This window comes from Atractosteus spatula, chromosome 2, assembly GCF_055471065.1.
Source record: "Atractosteus spatula isolate fAtrSpa1 chromosome 2, fAtrSpa1.hap1, whole genome shotgun sequence".
NCBI classification, from domain to species: domain Eukaryota; kingdom Metazoa; phylum Chordata; class Actinopteri; order Semionotiformes; family Lepisosteidae; genus Atractosteus; species Atractosteus spatula.
Window position 1 is genome coordinate 57,919,924 of NC_142707.1, and position 19,994 is coordinate 57,939,917.

The following is a 19,994-nucleotide window of genomic DNA, read 5'->3' on the forward strand; positions in this document are numbered from 1 at the left end:
CATATTATATTCCCTTTTAATCAAATTCTAAAAGTATGCTTGTTGACTCCGGTATCTCGTTAGTTAAAGACTTCGATGCTTAAAATGTTTAGGGAGAAATGGAATACTGGTGTGTATTTTTTCTTTAAAGTACCAAGACCAGCCATATACTGTTTGTTTATGTTCCAAAATTAATATCGTTTATGGCCTTCACACGCGTTACAGTATGCTCCTATTCTTTTTATGCTCAGCTACTAAGATTTACCTTCAGTGGTAAAATTCCATATAAATATTCAATACTAAAACGGGTACAGTAAAGACGTTTACTGTAAATCTTTCTACGACAGACCAACGGACCACGAGTGCCCCTGTCGGTCAACCAATCACGTACCGCGGTACATCATGCGTCACAATGCGCGACGCCGTAGCCAATTACCTCCGGTACATGTCTGTACCGCGCACTTTGAATGGCTGCATCTGTATGTCATTAAATACTGAGTTTAACTCCTTATAAATGATAAATTCCTAACATTAATTTATGTATTTTCTATTTCCTAAAACAGGATACAGAAATTCAACTTGAATTCCTCATAAATTGTTCTATTGATTAGTTACACAAAGTAATTAATTACAGGCAAGACACATACATAAACTTTAGAAATAGTATTTACTGTAATACAGTAACATAAAGCTGATGAGCAAACAAAAATAATAAAAAAAACGTCTCTGAACTTTTCTTAATATACTGGACTATTGAACTAAAAAATATTAATGTAACACTGGACTAGGTTCTTTTAGTACCAGAAATAACACTTTAATACAAAAACATACTCTTATTTACTGTACCTCTTATTTGCAAAACGCAAAAATATGCTTCATTTTAGAAACACAGCATAAGCCATGTAAAGTTACATGTACTGTATACAGTATGTGCAATTGCTTATTTACTTATTTACTTACTTTTTATTTGCTAAACTGAGTTTTTGTTGTGCCTTATTTATTTTGTTTGGAAGAAAATCAGATGCCAAGAGTGGGAGTTTCACATTCTACAAAAGTTGTTTTCTTCTTACATATTCAAACCAGGAATTTCCAGCCCTGGTCCTAAATAGCTATGTAAGTCAAATAGGTTTAAGTCTTCTAATGTTTTTATTATTCAATTTCTCGTTAAGTCTGGTGCTCCTTAGGGTTCAATACTGGCGCCCTACTTTGTTTCATGTTACCGCTTGGTCAGCTATTGATATCACATGGTCTAAATGATCATTTCTTTGCTGATGATACTCAAATCTACTGTATGTCTATACTAAACCTGACAATTAAGTCACTATCTCTACTTTCTCTGATTGTATCTTCTTCTTCTTCGCATTTTCCCACTTATGCGGGGTCTGCTTGTTTGCACCGATTTTTCCACTTCGTACGGTCTGCGACGTCTCGGCAGTTGACTTTTGCGAGGCGCGTGTCGTCTTTCAGCCGATCCAGCCAGCACGTAAATGGTCATCCACGGGGCCGGCGGCCTTCCACATTCAATTCGAGGGCGGTCTTTGCCATTGATGTGTCATTGCTGCGGAGCTCGTGTCCATACCATTGCGGGCGCGATTCCCTCATTTTCTCAGTGATTGGGGCAACTTTTAGTGTTTTTCGCACCTCTTCATTCATGACATGGTCTAATCTTGTTAAGCCGAGGGTCCATCGCAGCATCTTCATTTCCATCGTATGGTACGTTAGCATTCAGTTCCATATTGGGCCACTGGTCTGACCACTGATCGGTAGACTTTGGATTTTAGGCGCAAAGGGGTCTTCCTGTCGCACAGTACTCCAGTGACCTTCCGCCATTTCATCCAAGCGGCGCTGACTCGCGTCTTGGCGTCTTGGAGGGTAGTGCAGTTGGAGTTGACACATGAGCCTAGGTACTTGAACTGTGTCACTTTGTTCAGTTGGACCCCACCAGCTGCGATTGTGCCATCGGTTTGATCACCGCATTCCAGGTATTCTGTCTTCTTGATGTTCAATTTCATCCCTAATCGTTCAAGGCGCGTCTTCCATTCCTGTACTTGCTGTTCGAGGCCGTGTCGTGTTTCAATTTCTCTGATTGTATCTGTAACCTAAAAACATGGATGACTCAAAATTCCCTTTATCTAAACTGTGACAAGACAAGAAGTAGTGCTTCTCAGCATGCCCCATCAACTATATAAAACCAGTGCAGTAACCCTATCTGTGGATGGTACTGTACTTCAGTTTCAATCAAAATGGAAGAACTTGGGGGTGATATTGGATCCAGCTTTGATGTTTGGCCCACATGTGCAACATGTGAAAACATCATTCTTCCACTTCAGAAATATCACCAGACTTCATCCTACGTTGACACTATCTGTTGCTGAAAAGCAGGTTGACACTTTTGTATTTTCTCAAATTGACTTGCCCTACTCAGTGAGTTATCTAAATTCACATTGAACAAACTACAGTATATCCAGAATTTGGTGTGTAGAGGCCTGACCAGGTCTAGTGCACGTGACCCCATTACTCCTTTCCTGGAGTCCTTGCACTGGCTTTCTTTCAGGTTTTGTGTCACCTTCAAAATCCTCATGTTTACCTATAAGGCTCTACATGGCTTGGCACCTCAGTACCTGTCTGAGTTGCTGTCATCCTACTCCTCGCCTCGCAACCTTCGCTCATCTAAATCTAGTCTCCTGTCTGTACCTCAAGTCATCCTCAAGGATATCGGAGAGCCACCTTCCCTGAGCTCTTTCAGATCTAGACTCAAAACCTTTTTCTAAAGGGGTTTTACTGTATTTAACTGGTCCTGTGTGCCCATTTGCTTTCCTGGTGTGTTCCATATCACCATCTACTATCTCCTCTCAATGTGATTTTTTGTTGTTGGTATAATTATATACAAAATGTATGTTTTCTTGCTAATTAAATTTATGTTTCATAGATGTTAGTCATCTATGGAATTCAAATATGTTTTTTTTTCATTTCTGTGTTTATTTCTTTTTCTTTCTAGCATACCTTCTCATTAGATATGCTGTGTAGTTTACAAAGGAGTCTCAGTGGGAAAAAGAGAAATACATCCATATGTTACAGCTTTTAAACCTGACTCTTGAGACAGCAAATCACAACTGTAAAATCACTGTTCTCAGTTACCTTTGAAACAGATCAAAGTTAGAACTTTTTAGTTTTTCTGTATTCCTCAAGTATATTGATAGATATTGTCTATTGAGACAAACAGAAAATGTTTTCAGTCTTTGCATTGCTACACTTTCTTTTCCCCTATTAAAGCCAAGAATATTGTAACTCAGAGGTTCCCTCAACTAGCAGTTAAGAAGTAGAAAAAGCATTAATATACCCTACTACAGCACATTTTTACAGCTGCCACATACAGTATGAATGACTAATAATTAAAAAAATATAAACCACACAAAATGCAACAGATGTATTTTTTTTAGGCCTACTAGTATTTATTTCTTAATGGGAATTTGTCAACACTGCCTAGTCCTTCAAAGGGTCCTTAATAATGATCAAATATCGTTTACCTATTCAATGCAAAGTATACCTACTGTTTTAAGTCAGCAAAATGTGATATTATTCATGCTGTTCTGATTCGATGTTTAGCAAAGAGACTTTACTAAACATTTTGCAAAAAGCTCAAACATATTGGCCTGAGCTGCAAGTCGAGATCTGTCAGTAATGTGCAATGGAGTGTGGAACAGCAAGTTGTGTTAGACACAGTGGCAGAAAAGCTTCCATTGAAGTTGGACCCAAAGGTTTTTATGACTAGTTTGCACTTATTTTCAGTAGTCCATTTGTATGTGTGATCGTACAATTGTAATCGGGGAATTTCACATGGTATACTGGTGATACAGTACAGTATGTAAAGTGTGTCAGACTCACAGTCAGGAGTTAAGGTTTTGCAGCACGTTTGGTAGAGTAGGGACACCAGTAGCAAGAAGAGCTGAGAGGTGGAGGTATCCCTTTTTGTACATGAAGCATAGTTTTTATTTTGAGAAATCTTGTTTTATTGTATTTCTTTTTGAAAAACGATAAATAACTTACACATGGGTGCAGAAGCAGCTGAAAATGTTTAAATGGCATGTACTCATTCTTACATCATTTAAGAATTAAATTTCAGACTCACTCTGGAAGGCCAAGTGTCTACTGGGTTTTATACCAACCTGAATAGTCAAAAACTTAACTATTTTCTTATTCACACATTTACAGCTCATTACTCATAACATACACTTCATTAATTATACTGTTGTGTATATACAGTATACTGTATCTCTGTGTCTATTTACAAGTGTTACAGTTATACATATACTGTACACTTATTATTATGGCCAACTATGTATCTAAGAGTTTTGGTGCAAGAAAAAACAGAAAACACTAGGCCCAGCAGGAGCTGAGATTGAGAACCCATATATACTGTACATGTAGATGTCAAAATTTCCTCTTCCTCATATGATGCAATAAAAGGTATAAGGTAAGAAAATGGTGTGTGTTTTACAGTACTGTATGTCACAGAGGCGCTTCCATCCCAGCTACTTTCTTGCAAAGTGACATCAGGTGTGCTTACCTGGAAAAATAAAATGCATTTCTTGTGGATAAAATCTAAATGAAAATATGATAATTTCCTTCATATAGTATGTATAACTATAATTGTATTATACTGAAGTATTATAATGTATTGTAAGAGTATTAAACAATTCTCAAACCAGTGTTCTGATCACAAGGAGCTTTCTTAAAGACTGCATCAAACAGTTGCTTTCGAGCAGCTAAAGTATAATCCTAATTAAGATTATAGTCAACTTTAGTTTGGACCAAGACCTATTGAACACCATAATCAAATATTTAAATAATTAGACATTAAAATCATACCCTCCACATTATTATTTTTATCTTTGTGATTAAACATTGGTCTATGAGTTGTATGACACTGTTTGGATGAATTCCTTGGTTCGAAAACTGCAGTGTGGAGTAGTTATTGTAGTAGATATTAATATTATTCCATTGGGTTAAAATCCTAAGGGGAGCACTGCTGTAGTACCCTTGATTGAGGTACTTTGCTCTGCTTTTGCAAAATGCTCAGCTGCATAAATGGATAAAAATGTCAATTGCTTTAGGTAAAAGTTTCTGCCAAATTAATAGTGTAATATTATAATATAAAAGACTCTTTCCTAATAAGAGCTATTGTGTGGGGGGAAGTAATTATTCCTTCATGCTTTTTTACCTGATATCCCAGCAACATGATGATGTTGGCGAGTACTGTATGTGTCCTTTTTATTAGTGCGAAAAAAAAATAGACACAGACAAGAACAACGTGAATCTGATTCAGATATGAATATGTATACCATTTTCTACATATATAGCAATTTCCTAAAACGTTCCCCAGAAGTAACTTGTACAGTTATTAATTACTTTTTAAAAAGGAACTTTACCCAACACTGTGTACAATACTTCATGAGTAATGGATTGTATTAGCCTCGCATAAATGCTGGATTTCATGTACTGTAGGAGCAAAAGATCTTTATTGCATCTCTGCAGCATGTTTGCCTCCTAGTGCTGTTGTTGAAAGGGAAGAAGAGATCTTTATACAGAAACTGAATTAAGATTTGGCTATAAAGGAATCATATTCCAAGTCTATGGCAGCCAAAAAGCATTAACCTCCCAGTGTAAACTGTGCATTTGATTTTCGTGCTGTAAGTTTACAGGCAATTGATGTCTTGGATATGATGCAACTGAAAAGAGAAACAGCAGTCATGTGGAACATTCTGTGCATTATTGGAGCTAGAATGACTGTAATGATGATAACTGAGTAATAAAAATTGTGCTTAAAGTATCACTACAGATTACCAGTACTGTGGCTTGTGCTGTTTCACGGAAAAGAAACCCTACCTTAGGCTGTAACAAATCCTTTCTTATTGCAGGGTTTATAAATAAAATACTATGGAAAATAAATAATATATTAGAACTAGCAGCACTGTTCACAACTTGCAAGCATGTTCCATTGTCGTGAAATACTATAGTAAAGCAATGTGGCAATTATGGTTGTTATGGAGTGGGTGTTAGGAGCAAAGCAAATGTGTGAGAATTATTTGTGTCTTCATTAATATGAAAATCATGATGACCAGCAAGAGTTAGGTTTGAATAGATGGATGCCAGTCACACAGAAAATGTGCAAGAATAACTTGTTTTCGGTAACACAATGACATATTTATCCTTCATTTATACATAATTTATACCTGTAATGTGGCTTTGCCCACAGAACAGAAATTGTCTGCAATACTTTTAGTGAGAAACATTTCCACGTAATGCTTAACTGAGCCCTTAAGAAAATAAATTGCTCTATTTTGCTGGTGTCTGACTGCGATATTACATTTCCTATACTGATGATACTGTAGCTACAGTGGTATACAAAAAGAATTAAAACATAATTGTACCTGTGGAATCTGTTTTACTAACTGTGCAAAACAGATATCTTTTTCAAAATGTTGACCAGGAGAGAAATGAAAAGCTACTGCATGTATGTTTTGGGAACTACCTAATTTCAGTAAAAAGAAATATGAAAATGTTGCAACTCACTTGCAATAAAAGTTACAAAAATTGATTAGAGGTACCCTTACTTATTTCAGTAATATACTGTACCAAATTCAATTGCATTATTTATTAATATAATAATTAAAGTGATAGTTACACTGTAACTTTATTTTATATACCTCAAATGGTTTTACTGATACCATTCTTTCAAAAATAAAATAACATTTAAAATATTTGCCAAGATCTGTTAACAGAAGTGTACCTGTGTTTTGAATTTTTTTCACACTGTACTATTATAAAGTAGTGTACCACTTGGTGCAAAATCTTCATTCATAACTTTATAGTGATAAATTAATCAAAATATCTCCATATATATTTAATCAAGATCCAAAATGGGGATATTTTTCTACAAATATACATGTGTAAATGGAGTGATAACTTTCTTGTGATTCTCAGTGGAGACATTTCAAAACTGCTGCATTGCCTTACTGCAGATTTCATAACAGAGGTTTTTCTAGGTGCTTTATAGTTTGCATATTAATAAAGCCAGAAAATTTGCAGACATACTTTTGCTTTCAGCTAATGTACTCTGTAACAGTCTTACTACTGCATTGCTTTGCTGTTGTACTTCATGACAATGACACATGTTTGAAAGCTGTGAAACTGCTTTGTTTAGATTATTCTGAATTGTAATAGATTGGTCATTTCTACCAAAGTGCAAAACCTTGCTTAAAACTGTCAAATTCAACCCGGAAATGCAACTACATAAATATTATGTAAACATCTGTGCTTCCAGTATTATTTTCTTAATATTAAGAATAAAATAAATGATGCTGGGCTTGTCATTACTGTCTAATTAACTCCTTGCTCACTAAAGACATATCAGGGTATATTTGGATACTTAGTATCTTCGGTATTAGACTCATGTTAAATATCCAAACAAATATCGCTTGACTTCATCAAAACGGACACTGGCTTAGGCATAGAACAGCTGAAAGGGAAAGTCCGAGACCAGAAAGCGTGGCGAGAGATGGCCTATAGAATCGCCGAGAGTCGGATCCAACTGACCGGATAACATCATCATCAAATATCCAATAAGCTAGCCATGTCACCGTTGCCCCCAGCAGCCCAGATAGATACACCATTTTATATATAGTAAACAATATTAGATTATAGGGATAATGTGTTTGGATGTGGTCAGCATGCACAATGTTTTCTCTTGATAGATTTAGATAACACCTAAGCCAAAAAGAAATGCATACAGTACTGTGAGCCCTGCCCTAACATAATTTTGTTTTGTTTTCCAGAAATGGAATGTGAGCCAGACCAAAATACGAGTGACATCCACAGTGTTGTTTATCCTCTTCGGTTGCCTCCTGTTTGTAGCCATCCCTGCAATTATATTTAAACACATAGAGGGCTGGAGTGCTCTAGAGTCCATTTATTTTGTTGTCATCACCTTAACGACAATTGGATTTGGAGATTTTGTTGCAGGTAAGTATATAATTTTAGTGAAAGCATGTTTTGCTGTTTTGCAAAATCAAATGCTAAAAAAAAATAAACAATTTGATTCCGCTGTGTCTTAGTCCAAACTACTTTAAAGGAGCAGTATCAGCAATGCATTTTTTATGTGCTTGCTGTATTAAATAAAGCTTATGAAGTAAGGTGGTCTGTCCAAACAACTGTACTGTGAAAAGCATGCACTGTGGAACAGGGAAAATTGGTACACATTCATATGGACCCATGAGGAACAGACTCCCAATTACAGTACCTTGCAAAATGATTGTTCCCTTAGCAAACTTTCCCCATATTGTTGCTGCTTGAGCTTGCAATCATGACATGTTCAAATAGAATTTTATTCTTAGAAAATCCATAATATACTCTAAACTGATAAAGTTAAAATCATGAAAGCATATAAAGAATTAGATTTTTACAGAAAATTTTCAGAAGTATACAGAATACGGCACCCATATTATGGCTACCAAATTATTGATCTGGGGGTCTCCATTGCTTGAGAGACTCCAGGTTGTCAGTTTTGACAACATGGGTAGCTTATCACATGCTGTCTTCTAAATAAGGACTCTTCTGTGCAGCTTTCAGTGCAGTTTGTCTGACTTTCACAGGTGTTTCTGGGTTTCCACATAGTGAGTGAGTCACCATCTTTTGAAATGTCTTAATTGTCTTGTATACTGCTACTAAGCATTAGCACATTCATTTCCACACTACAAAAAGGGATTTGTTAAGCTAGGAAGTGTTCAAAGCAAAACTAAAGTATCTCCAGATTTAAATGGGAATTTCATAACAAAAGAGAAGAGGTGGCTAAATACAAAAAGGGACTTAAAACAACTATTCAAAATTGACACAGTGAATCTAGTTTATTACCTTGTACTCAGAAATTAATCAAGGACCTAACTTCAGCACAATTAAAGGTAGAAAAAAGTGCACGATAAATGTTCTTCACACAAAGACTGATATCTGCACAAGGCTGTAGGAACCACCTAATTGAAGCTTATTCTTTAAAAAAGTACCAGTTGAAACCTTGGATCAAGCTACTAGCAACCAAGAAAAAGCTATGGAAATTATAGGTAAAATGTCCTCTTCTTGTTTGTAAGTACTTTCTTATACAGTATGTTATTATCCATTTTGAATGACAGAAAACTGGCTGGTTTGCTGACAATTTTCTACCCTGGCAGTTCAATTCATTTACCATTCATCTTTTGGGCAACCTAAAAGGTAGTATAGTATGCTCTGGAGGGTACTGTCATTGTCTGTGGAAATATATTCCCCATGGGCCCATTTGTGTACAAAATTCTACTGCTCCATGGAAAACATTTATTAATTCAGGTCTTACTGTAGGATATGCCAGCCTCCTTTATACAGTCCATTATTCTTCATAAATGCTACTGTAAAAAAACTTCAGAGTTGCTGGTAGGGAAGTATTTCAGTACACTAAAGGGTTCAGTACACAATGCTTTATCAATTCTGTGCAATGTCAGAGTGCCTTAGTAATTTTGGAGATCTTTTTTGATACTGTCACACCTGGTCTAAGAATTTACAGTCTGAACCAAGTACTTAAATTGTGAAGTACAAGTACATATTCACGATCTATGCTGGATTGATCATTTAGAATGAATCCAGTCACCTTCTGTTGTGCTTCTTACTCAAAAAGTACTAATTAGTTGGAATGTGTTGCTTTTGACAAGCTCATCTTTCTAAGGTACTGTATCTCCGTTGATTATATTGTCATTTCATAGGTATGTTCTTTACATTACAATTAACCAGCTGAGTGAGTTAGTCTCTTCTGACTAACGACAATCTAGTAAATTGTTTCTTGAGAAAATGAGCAAAATTATAATGTAAATTATTTTCACAAGGTTGAAATATAGTTATTAAAAATGAATGTGATAACTTCTTAGGACATGACAGTTTTGTTTTTTTTTATTTTTCCCCTCTCAGGCATAGTCAATAAGTCATTATTGTACATATTTCCTTTATTTCAGTGATGACGTTACATTTAGAAGAGAGTGCCTGATTAAAATTACTCTCCAGCATTGTTTCTATGAAAAACAATCTTGAAACATTAGAGACCTTAGGAACAATATGTCAAGAAACTCAAGTTTGGTCAAACAAGAGAAGTTGTGCATCCTCTAAAAGCCAAAGCAAATGAGCTAAACAAGCAAATGATGGTTTAAGTTCAAATTAAATTTCCATAAAGTTGCTTAGTCTTAACAAATAATTTGTATGACAGAAAATAAATTTAAATTAAAGAGAATATTTTTCCATCTAAACCTCTTTATATATAATGCAGAAGTAGAGAACAATAAACTTTTGATTTTATTATCAAGGCTCTTGTCTTTATTATAGAATAATAAGGTTGATACTGTATATAATAAAATTGTTCCTCTTAAAAACATTAAGCAAGCTGTTATTGTATCTACAGTATAACATTCTCAGCTTCATTAGGTTGTCACACTAAGCTGTCTCTAGGTATTTATGAATAAACAAAAACATAATTTATCAACCTGTGTAACTGAAACACCTGTCAAATATTTGAACAAAAAAATTAATCTTTTAACTTACAGTGTACTTACATAATTAAAGAGGGAATATCTCTGATTTCCCTAGGTAAACAATAAATGAGCAGGTAAACAGACCAGTAGACCAGTAGTTTTTCTCAGGTGAATAGACCTTGTGTAAATGGCCTTGGCATCTTTGTGGAAAATTCACATTTTCACATGATATTCAGGAAACTTCTAGCAAACCCATTGTCCACTTACCCGTGTGTTTATACCAGATCCATGTTAATGTATTCAGGTACTGTACATTCTGTCAAGTCACAGCAAAAATAAAGTACTGTAGGAATATGTATCATGGACCAAGCAAGAAAAAAACAGTTAAGTTGATTTTATGTTAGCAATACAACTTTTTATCACACTGATGTTGCTGGTAATCCACTTCTTTTTTATATCTTGCTATACCCTTGGCTGAAAATAATACTGCTTGAAATGTGTGAAGGTTCAGTTTTAATTTTTTATCAAACATGAAATTATTGTTGTTAAATGGTACTTGGAAGACCAGAAACAATCCTACCCACTCGTCTTTTTTATCTTTCTTTTAAGGGGTGGAGGGAGGCATACAGTGTACACTATTGAAAATTAATGTTGTGCAAGGTTTTGGAAAATAAATGTGTATTTCAGCATTTGGAGTATATATTGAAATTTTAAATATTTAGTATTTAGTGATGATTGCCTAACCAGTTACTTATGAAAATGTGGAAAACATCAGTTCAACAAAGTATTGTTTCAGTAGTTTGATCAAATTCTAATAACAATGAAGAAAATAAAGGGATATTGAGCTTAATATTGACCTTGGCTGAGGAAATTATAGCACTGGCCGGAGAGCCGTGCTGTCACAACCCCTGTCACTTAAAAGGAATGAGCCAGGGAGCTGCTTCAACAGTGAAGTTGGGATGCAGGGAGGGGTGGGAGAAAAGATGTATGCAGAGCAACATCAGAATTTGAACTCCTCTCAAACATCTGTTAAATCATCACCATAAAAGAATAGGCACATCAGGTTTTCCATCGTCAGTGCTGGTGACACATGGATTATCGCTCATAAAATGTTCTGTACATGTCAAAGAAGAGAACTGGAAAATAAAGCAGTTACCAAAACAACAAAAAAAAATATATGAAAGGAGGAGATTACCAATTCTGAGGTAACATTGATGAAAATGAACGCAAAGTATATGAGTAATAATCTGTTTTAGATGAAGAACGTATACCTCAGACAGCCCCAGAAATGGAGTTTCAGTTTAGCTAAGATAAAACTCTTGCCTTTTCATGGTCTAGGTGGCTCAGAAATAGAGTACCAGGACTACTATAAACCAGTTGTGTGGTTCTGGATCTTGGTTGGCCTCGCCTACTTTGCTGCAGTCCTGAGCATGATTGGAGACTGGCTTCGTGTTATATCCAAGAAAACAAAAGAGGAGGTATGTCACTCTTCTTTGTATGATGTAGTAACAAACAAAAATAGAAAAATAAACGTATATTTTGTGAGATTCTTGACAAACTTGAGATTTTGAGCTAAATAATGCACTCCATCTTAGAGATGTCAAACTTCATACAATAAAAAATGTCATGTTTTAAGATTCTTACTGTACTGTATATCATCATTTTAGTTCATTTTTCAACAAAACAACACAATAGAATGTTTAAATCAGGATATGTTATGGATATGAGAATGTTTTTTTCTACTTATGAGGATGTATTTATGAGGATACTTCTTCAAACAATACTCTTTGTAATAATGTGAGCTTTTTATGTTATTTCCAAAACAATGTTGTAGTAGAGTGACAAGATTTCCCATTTTTTGATCTAGTGTATGTGTAAAAATGTACTGTATATAGGAGCTACAGAAATAGTTCACAATAGTTTTGCACAATTAACTCATAAGAGCTAATACAGAACTGAAAACATGTTTTGGACACTTGAAATATAGTTTCTTACAACATCACTTCCTGTGTGGCTTCTCCCTCCAGATGTTATATCTATGTGACTAACATCTAAAGCTATTAAAATAATCTTGTTCATTTAATTTTAGTTAATACACTACACTTGATTATGAAAGGTACATTGGCACATATTCTTTAATAATTATAAAATATATCAGGGGTTTTCAGCATTTGTCCTGTGTTTTTGAATTTCCAAACATTACCACAAATTTTCTAAAATTCCTAGGTAATTTAAAATGTGATTAAGTGCTCACATAACACAACAAAAGATTAAAACTTGCTACAGTATACTGTATAACTGGAGGACCAGTGTCACTTTAGTTATTAATAAAGATGTAAGTTAGAGAGAAGCCAATGAAAACAAGTGTCCCCAAGTTTAAATTTTAAAAACTAGAGGGGAGAGAACCTGTCTATAAAACATGAAGGAAAGTAACAGAATGAGGTGCCAGTAGTGTTGAATTATCAAGTACAACTCTTTTGAGGGATAAGAGCTAAACACCAGAAAAAATCTGTGGATCTCAAATGTCCTTTACGAATATATGGAATATATGGGATAAGATGTTTCAAACCATCAATTATTCTGGACCAATTTTGTTAGCTTCTATTCCTGAGGCAGCTTTCAAACTCAATTCTCATAGTATTGACAATCAGTGAAAAGAAAATGTCTGATCTTTCAACTGTGGAATGAGTGCTGTGTGGAAGACAGAAGGCTGGACAAGCTTCCCCGGAAGGGGAGCAACCTGAGACCTAGGAACGCAGGGGGGATCTGTCTATATTGTGTGGGTGTCTTGTGTTGCAGTGTTATAGCTTGAGGGGTGTGCCAGCGGCTGCAAATCGAGGCACTAGTGGCTGTATCCTGATGGGAAATCGAAGAAGAGATTTGTTTGGTTGAGATGCTCTGGCAGCTTCTACAGCTGATAGCGAATACGGCCATGATCGACATGAAGTCGATGTGGATGGAGAGTCGAAGACAATATCGGCTGGACACTGGCAGTTGCTACTAGTATGTTTAAAGACTCTAAAAGGCAGATTGGTGGAACCCACATAAAGGCCAGGGCTGACTAGGAGAGGCAGACTAGTGGAACCTGAGCCAGTGCTGTCAGTGTGATTCATGATGTTCAATAAGTGTGTGAGACACAGCCTGGTAGCACAGGGTTGAGGCACAATGGTTGTAAGCTGACACAAATTTGGAAGGGTAGGCTGGCCAAAGGTGAGGTGAGCCAGTAGCTGCAAATGTGTTACTAGTGTGAGCTGGGAACTCTGAGATAGTGATGCAGCGAGGAGCTGGAGGAGGCTCTCAAATAATGGCAGACACAGTTGTTGCCATGTCAGGCCTCTGGTAAGGTAATAGCAGAGTTAGGTGGTTCTAGACAAATATGAACAACCAAGAGAGGATTTGCACTGGATTAGTGAGGGATGTGGCTGTTCATGTCCCTTTGCTCCAAGTCTGCGAGTGAAGGTCTGTGACAAGACTAAGCGAGTGAAAGGGGCACTAGGACCACAAGCATGACATCAGAGGACCAAGGTGTGAAAAGAACACAACCAGGAGTAATGTGGTGCCACCAAGGACAATATAGTTGTATTTGGCGTACGGATAATCAACGGTATTTACATTAAGTCCTTCAATTCCATGAACCTGTTTCAGCAGTCATATCCGCCCAGGGAGAAGGCTCAGCTCTTTGCTCCTATCCAGGCAAAGTGCCAACAGCCAGCACTAGTGTATGTTCCTAATGGTATTTCAGGGAATTCACTCATACTAGAATTATAATGAAAATTGTGCTGGATTGTTGTTGAGACTGATCAGAGAAAGAATTTGAAAACTACTATAGGTTTCCCAACTGAATGGTTTATACAGTTAATAAAATAATGTGATCTTTTCCAGTCTGTAATACAAATGCTTTTGGTTGTATCATCATATGAAATAGTTGGTCATTTAAAAGAAAAGAAAGGTTTTTCTTTTTGATATTAATCTAATCATATCTTTCGTTGTCTTCTTATGTTAAGCAGACTAATAGCATATAACATTTCCCTGAAATTCAGTTGGTTTTATCAGCACTGCTTAGCCTTTACTACTTTAATATTACCTTTGTTACTAATACAGTAATATTAAAGGTGTGTTCTGTATATAAATACTGTTTTTAAAAATGAGAACAACCAATGGGGATTCCGAATGACACTCAAAGGTTGTTATCTACTGTTTATTAAATACACGAATCTCTGGTACATTAAACAAAATATAATCTTCACACGGGACTGTTAGCATTAATGTTCTACATCAAAACTTGCATTTCAGGAAAGTTTAATGGTGTAGTCTATGTTCTATTTACTAAAGATAAAAGCAGTGTTTTCAGCATACATAACCTGTTACTGTACAGGCTTTCATTCATAATTTAATACATTCCCAGGACATTTTAAATGTTTCTAGTGCATTATACAACAAAAATATTCCTTTTTAACCTTGGTGTAACTCTGCCAACAGATTCATATTATCGAAACCGAGTGTGCGATTGGACATTTGATTCATAAAACATAAGGAATACAAATGGAATGCAAGATTAGTCATTAAAAGCAACTTTAAAAGCTGAAATTAGTATTCAGAATTTAGTCATAAAAGAGGAGAACAAATGTACACGATAACACACACGATTTAGAAGAATTTTGAGCATTTTCCAGCATAGTTTTAAACATCAACATAATACACAGTTTAAAAACATTTTGTGCTTGATGGTCCATGTAAAAGGTGGCATGGTGATATGATTATTACCACTGCGTCCTCACAGCACTTAGATCCTGTGTTTGAGTCTGGTGTGGAGCTCCTTCTGTGTGACATTTGTTCTCCCTTGTTTGCGTAGATTTGCATCCTTTCACTTTCCAAAGGCTTGCTAGCTAGGTTAACCAGTTCATTATAATTTTCATCATAATTCTGCTTATCTATTGCTTATCTTCTGTTTATCTGCTTCATCACTTTTCTCATTGTGGGATAATAGGCACCCTACTCTCCAGCAAAAGAAACAGTGCACATGACATATTGACATATAAACATATTATATGTTTAAATATAAGTTATACTGTATGTGCAAAGCGGAGATACTATGATTTACAAATCATTTACAAGCAGTTTTATACAAAGTCCATTTCAAATTAAATTTCACACAAGATCAGGTGTTGAACCATTTCAATGCCAAGGATGTTTGTCCATTGTAGCAATGACCATGTCACTTATCTTCTCATTAACCTAAACAGAGTTTGAATGATCCTGGAAAATAATGTAATACAGTAAGTCCATGTTCAGGTCTGCAAGCCTATTGTGATCACAAATGTCTCAGAGATGCTTGATTTATTAGACAAAAGCATACCAGCCCATTATAATTCCACTGAAAGTGTTCTGGGATGAAAGGCACTATATACATGGAAATCACTATTCTTGTGTTTAAAACGTAATCATATTAAAAATTCATCCAACTGAAGCAATTCAGCTGGTGTCAGTATGATTGTTATAAAATGCATGAATCATTTAATCATTCTGTATGTCTCTGAATGTTAATGGTTTTTAGGGTTAGCATATCATTAATGCTTTCCTTAAAAGGAAAGGATAAGAAGGCCAGGCCATTTATTAAATGCCATTTTCAAATGGTGCTGTTTTTAAATCTATTAGGAAGTGATCATCAGTTAGTGGACATAAATATCATTGGAAGGCTGAGAGCCTAAGAAACAGGAAAAAGAGCAGTAAATTGTCTTTCTGAAGATTTTTGTGTGCTTTAAAACTAACCTGGTAGCATGTCTTTAGTTGTAGTACAGGACTGTCCGACCCTGGGCAGCCAGCAGTATTTGTAGGTCACCATAATTCCATTCGCTTTTGCACTTGGAACTATTTTACTTTAACCAATAAAGTAAATGATCTGTTCTGTTAAGTGTTAATTGATTGAAATGAATATGCCAGAATATTGTAGTTATCAGGAGCTACTCTCAGGAATATCTTGTTCTCAGGAATTAATTGTTCCTGGTATGATTAAACCAAATAACATGCATGTGCTTCGAGTCATTACATCATTATATGATCAGTAAGTACGTCTGAGAAAAAGCAGAGTACAATTGTAAAAGATAACAGGTATGGGGATGGAAATAAACAGTGAAATCTTTAAAACAAAGCCTTACAAGTCTTATACAAATGAGATTTTAGTATTTATACAATGTATAGGTCATTATGCTGTTTTTAGAATTAACAGCTGCTAAAAAAGAACAAAAATAAGAAATCACACACAAGGTTATTTGCAGTGTGAGAAAATAGAACAGTATTTATTATTTAACACAATGTCTTTGCAAAACATGCATCTGCAAAATTGTCCTTTTTTTCAAAAGTATCATTACAAAACATGACAAAAATGTTTAAAACCAATAGTATAGGGTTTAAATGTTGCTTTTCTACTTGATTTTATTCCTGGATAAAAAGAAAATCTTTCGCACTGTTGATATGGTTAGTCTTGATTCATTAGTCTTAAAGGTGTAGACAGCAGGTTGATAGTTGAATGTGTTTCTCTGGTAAGTTTTGTTTCTTCTGTCCTCTTCATCAGGTAGGGGAATTCCGAGCTCATGCCGCAGAATGGACAGCTAATGTTTCTGCAGAGTTTAAAGAGACTCGTAGGCGACTGAGTGTGGAAATTTACGACAAGTTCCAACGTGCCGCATCCATCAAGAGAAAACTGTCTGCAGAGCTTGGGCTCAATCCCAATCAGGAGCTGACCGCCGGGAAGAGGACTCTGTCTGTCAACTTCACTGATGAAAAGGAGAGAGATGTCTTTCCCCCCCTCACGAGGAATGGCAGCCTGTACCTAAATGGCCTGAGTCCAAACTGCGCCAGTGGAGAGATCGCTGTCATTGAGCATCTCAAGTGACAAGGCCTGGTCTCTCGTTTGTCACCTGTAAAGAGTACTCAAACCTGAATTACAACAGTTGTATGGCAAAACCTAACTGCATTCTATGCGGTAGTCAAATGAAAGGACTTGTGCAACTTCCCCTATTAAGTTGATATCTATTACATTTACATTAAGCAATGAAAAACAAAAAATGAATCTCTTATCACAGACTGAACAAGGATTAATTGACATCTTAGTTTAACTAAACCTGATGCTTTTGGCTCTTTTCATTTGGCTTGAGTCATCCAGGCCTTGCTTTTTTATTTATTTACTAATGTATTTGAAATGCTGAAGGATCACTTTATGCCTTGTACCAGCTAATGAATCTGAGACTGCAGTGCAAAGAGGAATTCCTAGCTCTGATTATAGGGCTGTTATATCTTGCCAGAATGCAAGTGCAGTTTTTTTTTTACATAAGGAATAATATTAGTGCCTTACGTATCCGAAGAAACACTTTCATACCTATTGCATGTTTGAATGGATACTGTAAAACTGTTTTTGTTCTTTATTGATTGTTTTTTTAGCTCCTCCACTTGAAAGTGCAGGTTTTAATGGGATGACAAGACTGAAACTATAGATGGAAGTCAGACCTCAAAGGATATCAAAGCAACCTCTGTACCCCTGGATGAGCAGTTAGATAAACTGCAAAATCATCAGTTGGCAACAAAACATGGACTCATCATCCCCAGCAAGCTTCACAGAAGAGATTATTTAACCTCTAACCATCAGGCCTGCCAGTAGGATCAATGGATCTGTTTTTTGTATCCTTACTAATATTCTAACAACTTCCATCAGCACACATGGGGCCATAAGCTGTGGTCATTAACAAACATAAGCACCAGTTTGTCATATAAAGCAAACAACGCAAGGAAGTTTTTGATTTGCTCTAAGCTTTTTCAAAATCGAATTTGATAGTCCCTGTTTATCCATTTTTATATTGTAAAATAAATGTTTATTTTATTTTTTCCAAATATGCAGAACAGAAAATATTCTATGGCGATGCCCACGGTATTGGTTTATTAGAAGTTTTTATTTCTCAGAATATTTTTAATTGCACAGTTTTTCTTTCAGATTTCTGTGGCTTTAGAGTGTTATTTTCTACTTCCATTCAATTTTTTCAAAGTAATTATATTTTAAAAAATAGGAAGGCTTTGTATACCTTGTGCAATATTCCAAGCAGAAGATGATGCAGAACTTCAAAAACTGAAACAGGTTATCATTCATCATTGGCCTGATGAATATTTCTTCAAAATGCAGTTCAAATAACTGGGGCAAGCGTAAGATCACAACGTTGACACCAAATGAGAAAAAGTGCATAAGAGATCCAATGTCCAATAAAAGAAAGCTACCAGCACATAAACTGCATTGAATACAAACCTATGGGCTAAATGATTTTGAGGTGTATAACGTTAAAAAAGACAACAGCAAATGCAACAATAAAACAATAACATTTTACAGAATTAGGAACAGTGTTGCTGGGCTTCCTCTGAGTGCAGCCCTCTCATCATAAAGTACTGTTTATTACTCTGCAATTTTGGATTATATCCTATAGTTTGCAACCCCTGCAATAGTACAGCACTGACTATTTAACACTGTTTAGGGAAACAGCAATAAAGTGGTGTGTTTATTATATAATTTTGTGCAATTTAATTTAAGTCCTCTTTTGCCTTCAATGATATTAGGAAATCGAGCATAGGAACATAACCAGTTTTTGCCAAACTTTGGACTGTAATGCTGCAATACAGGCACAATATAAAACATTTTATTGCTTAATTCCCTTTAATACAGTTGTGTTATTTGTTATTAATGCTAAAAATTGATTGTTAAAAACCCCTCATTTGGGTGGAAGTCTTAAGGGAAGCAACATTTTAAGGATGGCTGTATTTAGACGTGAATTGGTCTTACTCAAACCATTTGTGTACATGGCCTACTGTGTGTTCAGGGGATAGTCTAGAAGGATTAATTAATTTGTTTCTGCTACCTTCAAAAATACAGACAAAGGCAAATGCAAAATCATTTTTACTGTATCATACATTTCAAAAAGCCTTACATTTTTCTCCGTTCTATTTCTTTACTCATATTTTTGTACCAGTTTGCCAGAAGTTTATTGTAGTCCTGTAGCCATCGAGTGTTACTATTGTTTTTTTCTGACAGTCAAACAAACAATAAGAAAAAAGTTTTACTCATCAGTTCCGATCTTTTATTTTCAAAGAAGACCATTTGCATTTTCAGTATGTAATGAGGTCTTATAAATGCTAATAAAATGTGTAAAGCTCTCGGTTGTGAAAACCTGCTCTGAATTTCTGAATGTGACAATAGATTATTCTGGACCAAGAGGAAAAGTATAGTCCTGTGGGAAAATGACTCGATCCTCATTTTCTGCTCTGTTTCTGATATTGTTTGAAGCTGAGAATAAATCTTGTCGTCACTGCTGGCAAATCAGAATACTGCTCTTCAAGCATGAAGCAATGTTATATAAGCATGACTAGTGCCCCAAACCAAACACCAGACAGTCTGTAAGCACATAGCTCATTTTAAATCCGCATCCTACAATATAACAATGT

General features: G+C 35.6%; 1 protein-coding gene across 1 annotated transcript in view; it reads left to right on the plus strand.

Annotated features, from left to right (window-relative positions):
- Nucleotides 1-19,704, plus strand: part of kcnk2a (potassium channel, subfamily K, member 2a) — a 58,015-nt gene extending 38,311 nt beyond the window's left edge. Inside the window, exons 5-7 of the mRNA XM_088940265.1 lie at nt 7,815-8,001; nt 11,856-11,995; nt 17,089-19,704. Of these exons, the coding sequence (XP_088796391.1) occupies nt 7,815-8,001; nt 11,856-11,995; nt 17,089-17,409 (648 nt within the window). The 3' untranslated portion in view covers nt 17,410-19,704. The remainder of the gene's footprint in view (nt 1-7,814; nt 8,002-11,855; nt 11,996-17,088) is intronic.
- The last annotated feature ends 290 nt before the right edge of the window (nt 19,705-19,994 follow it).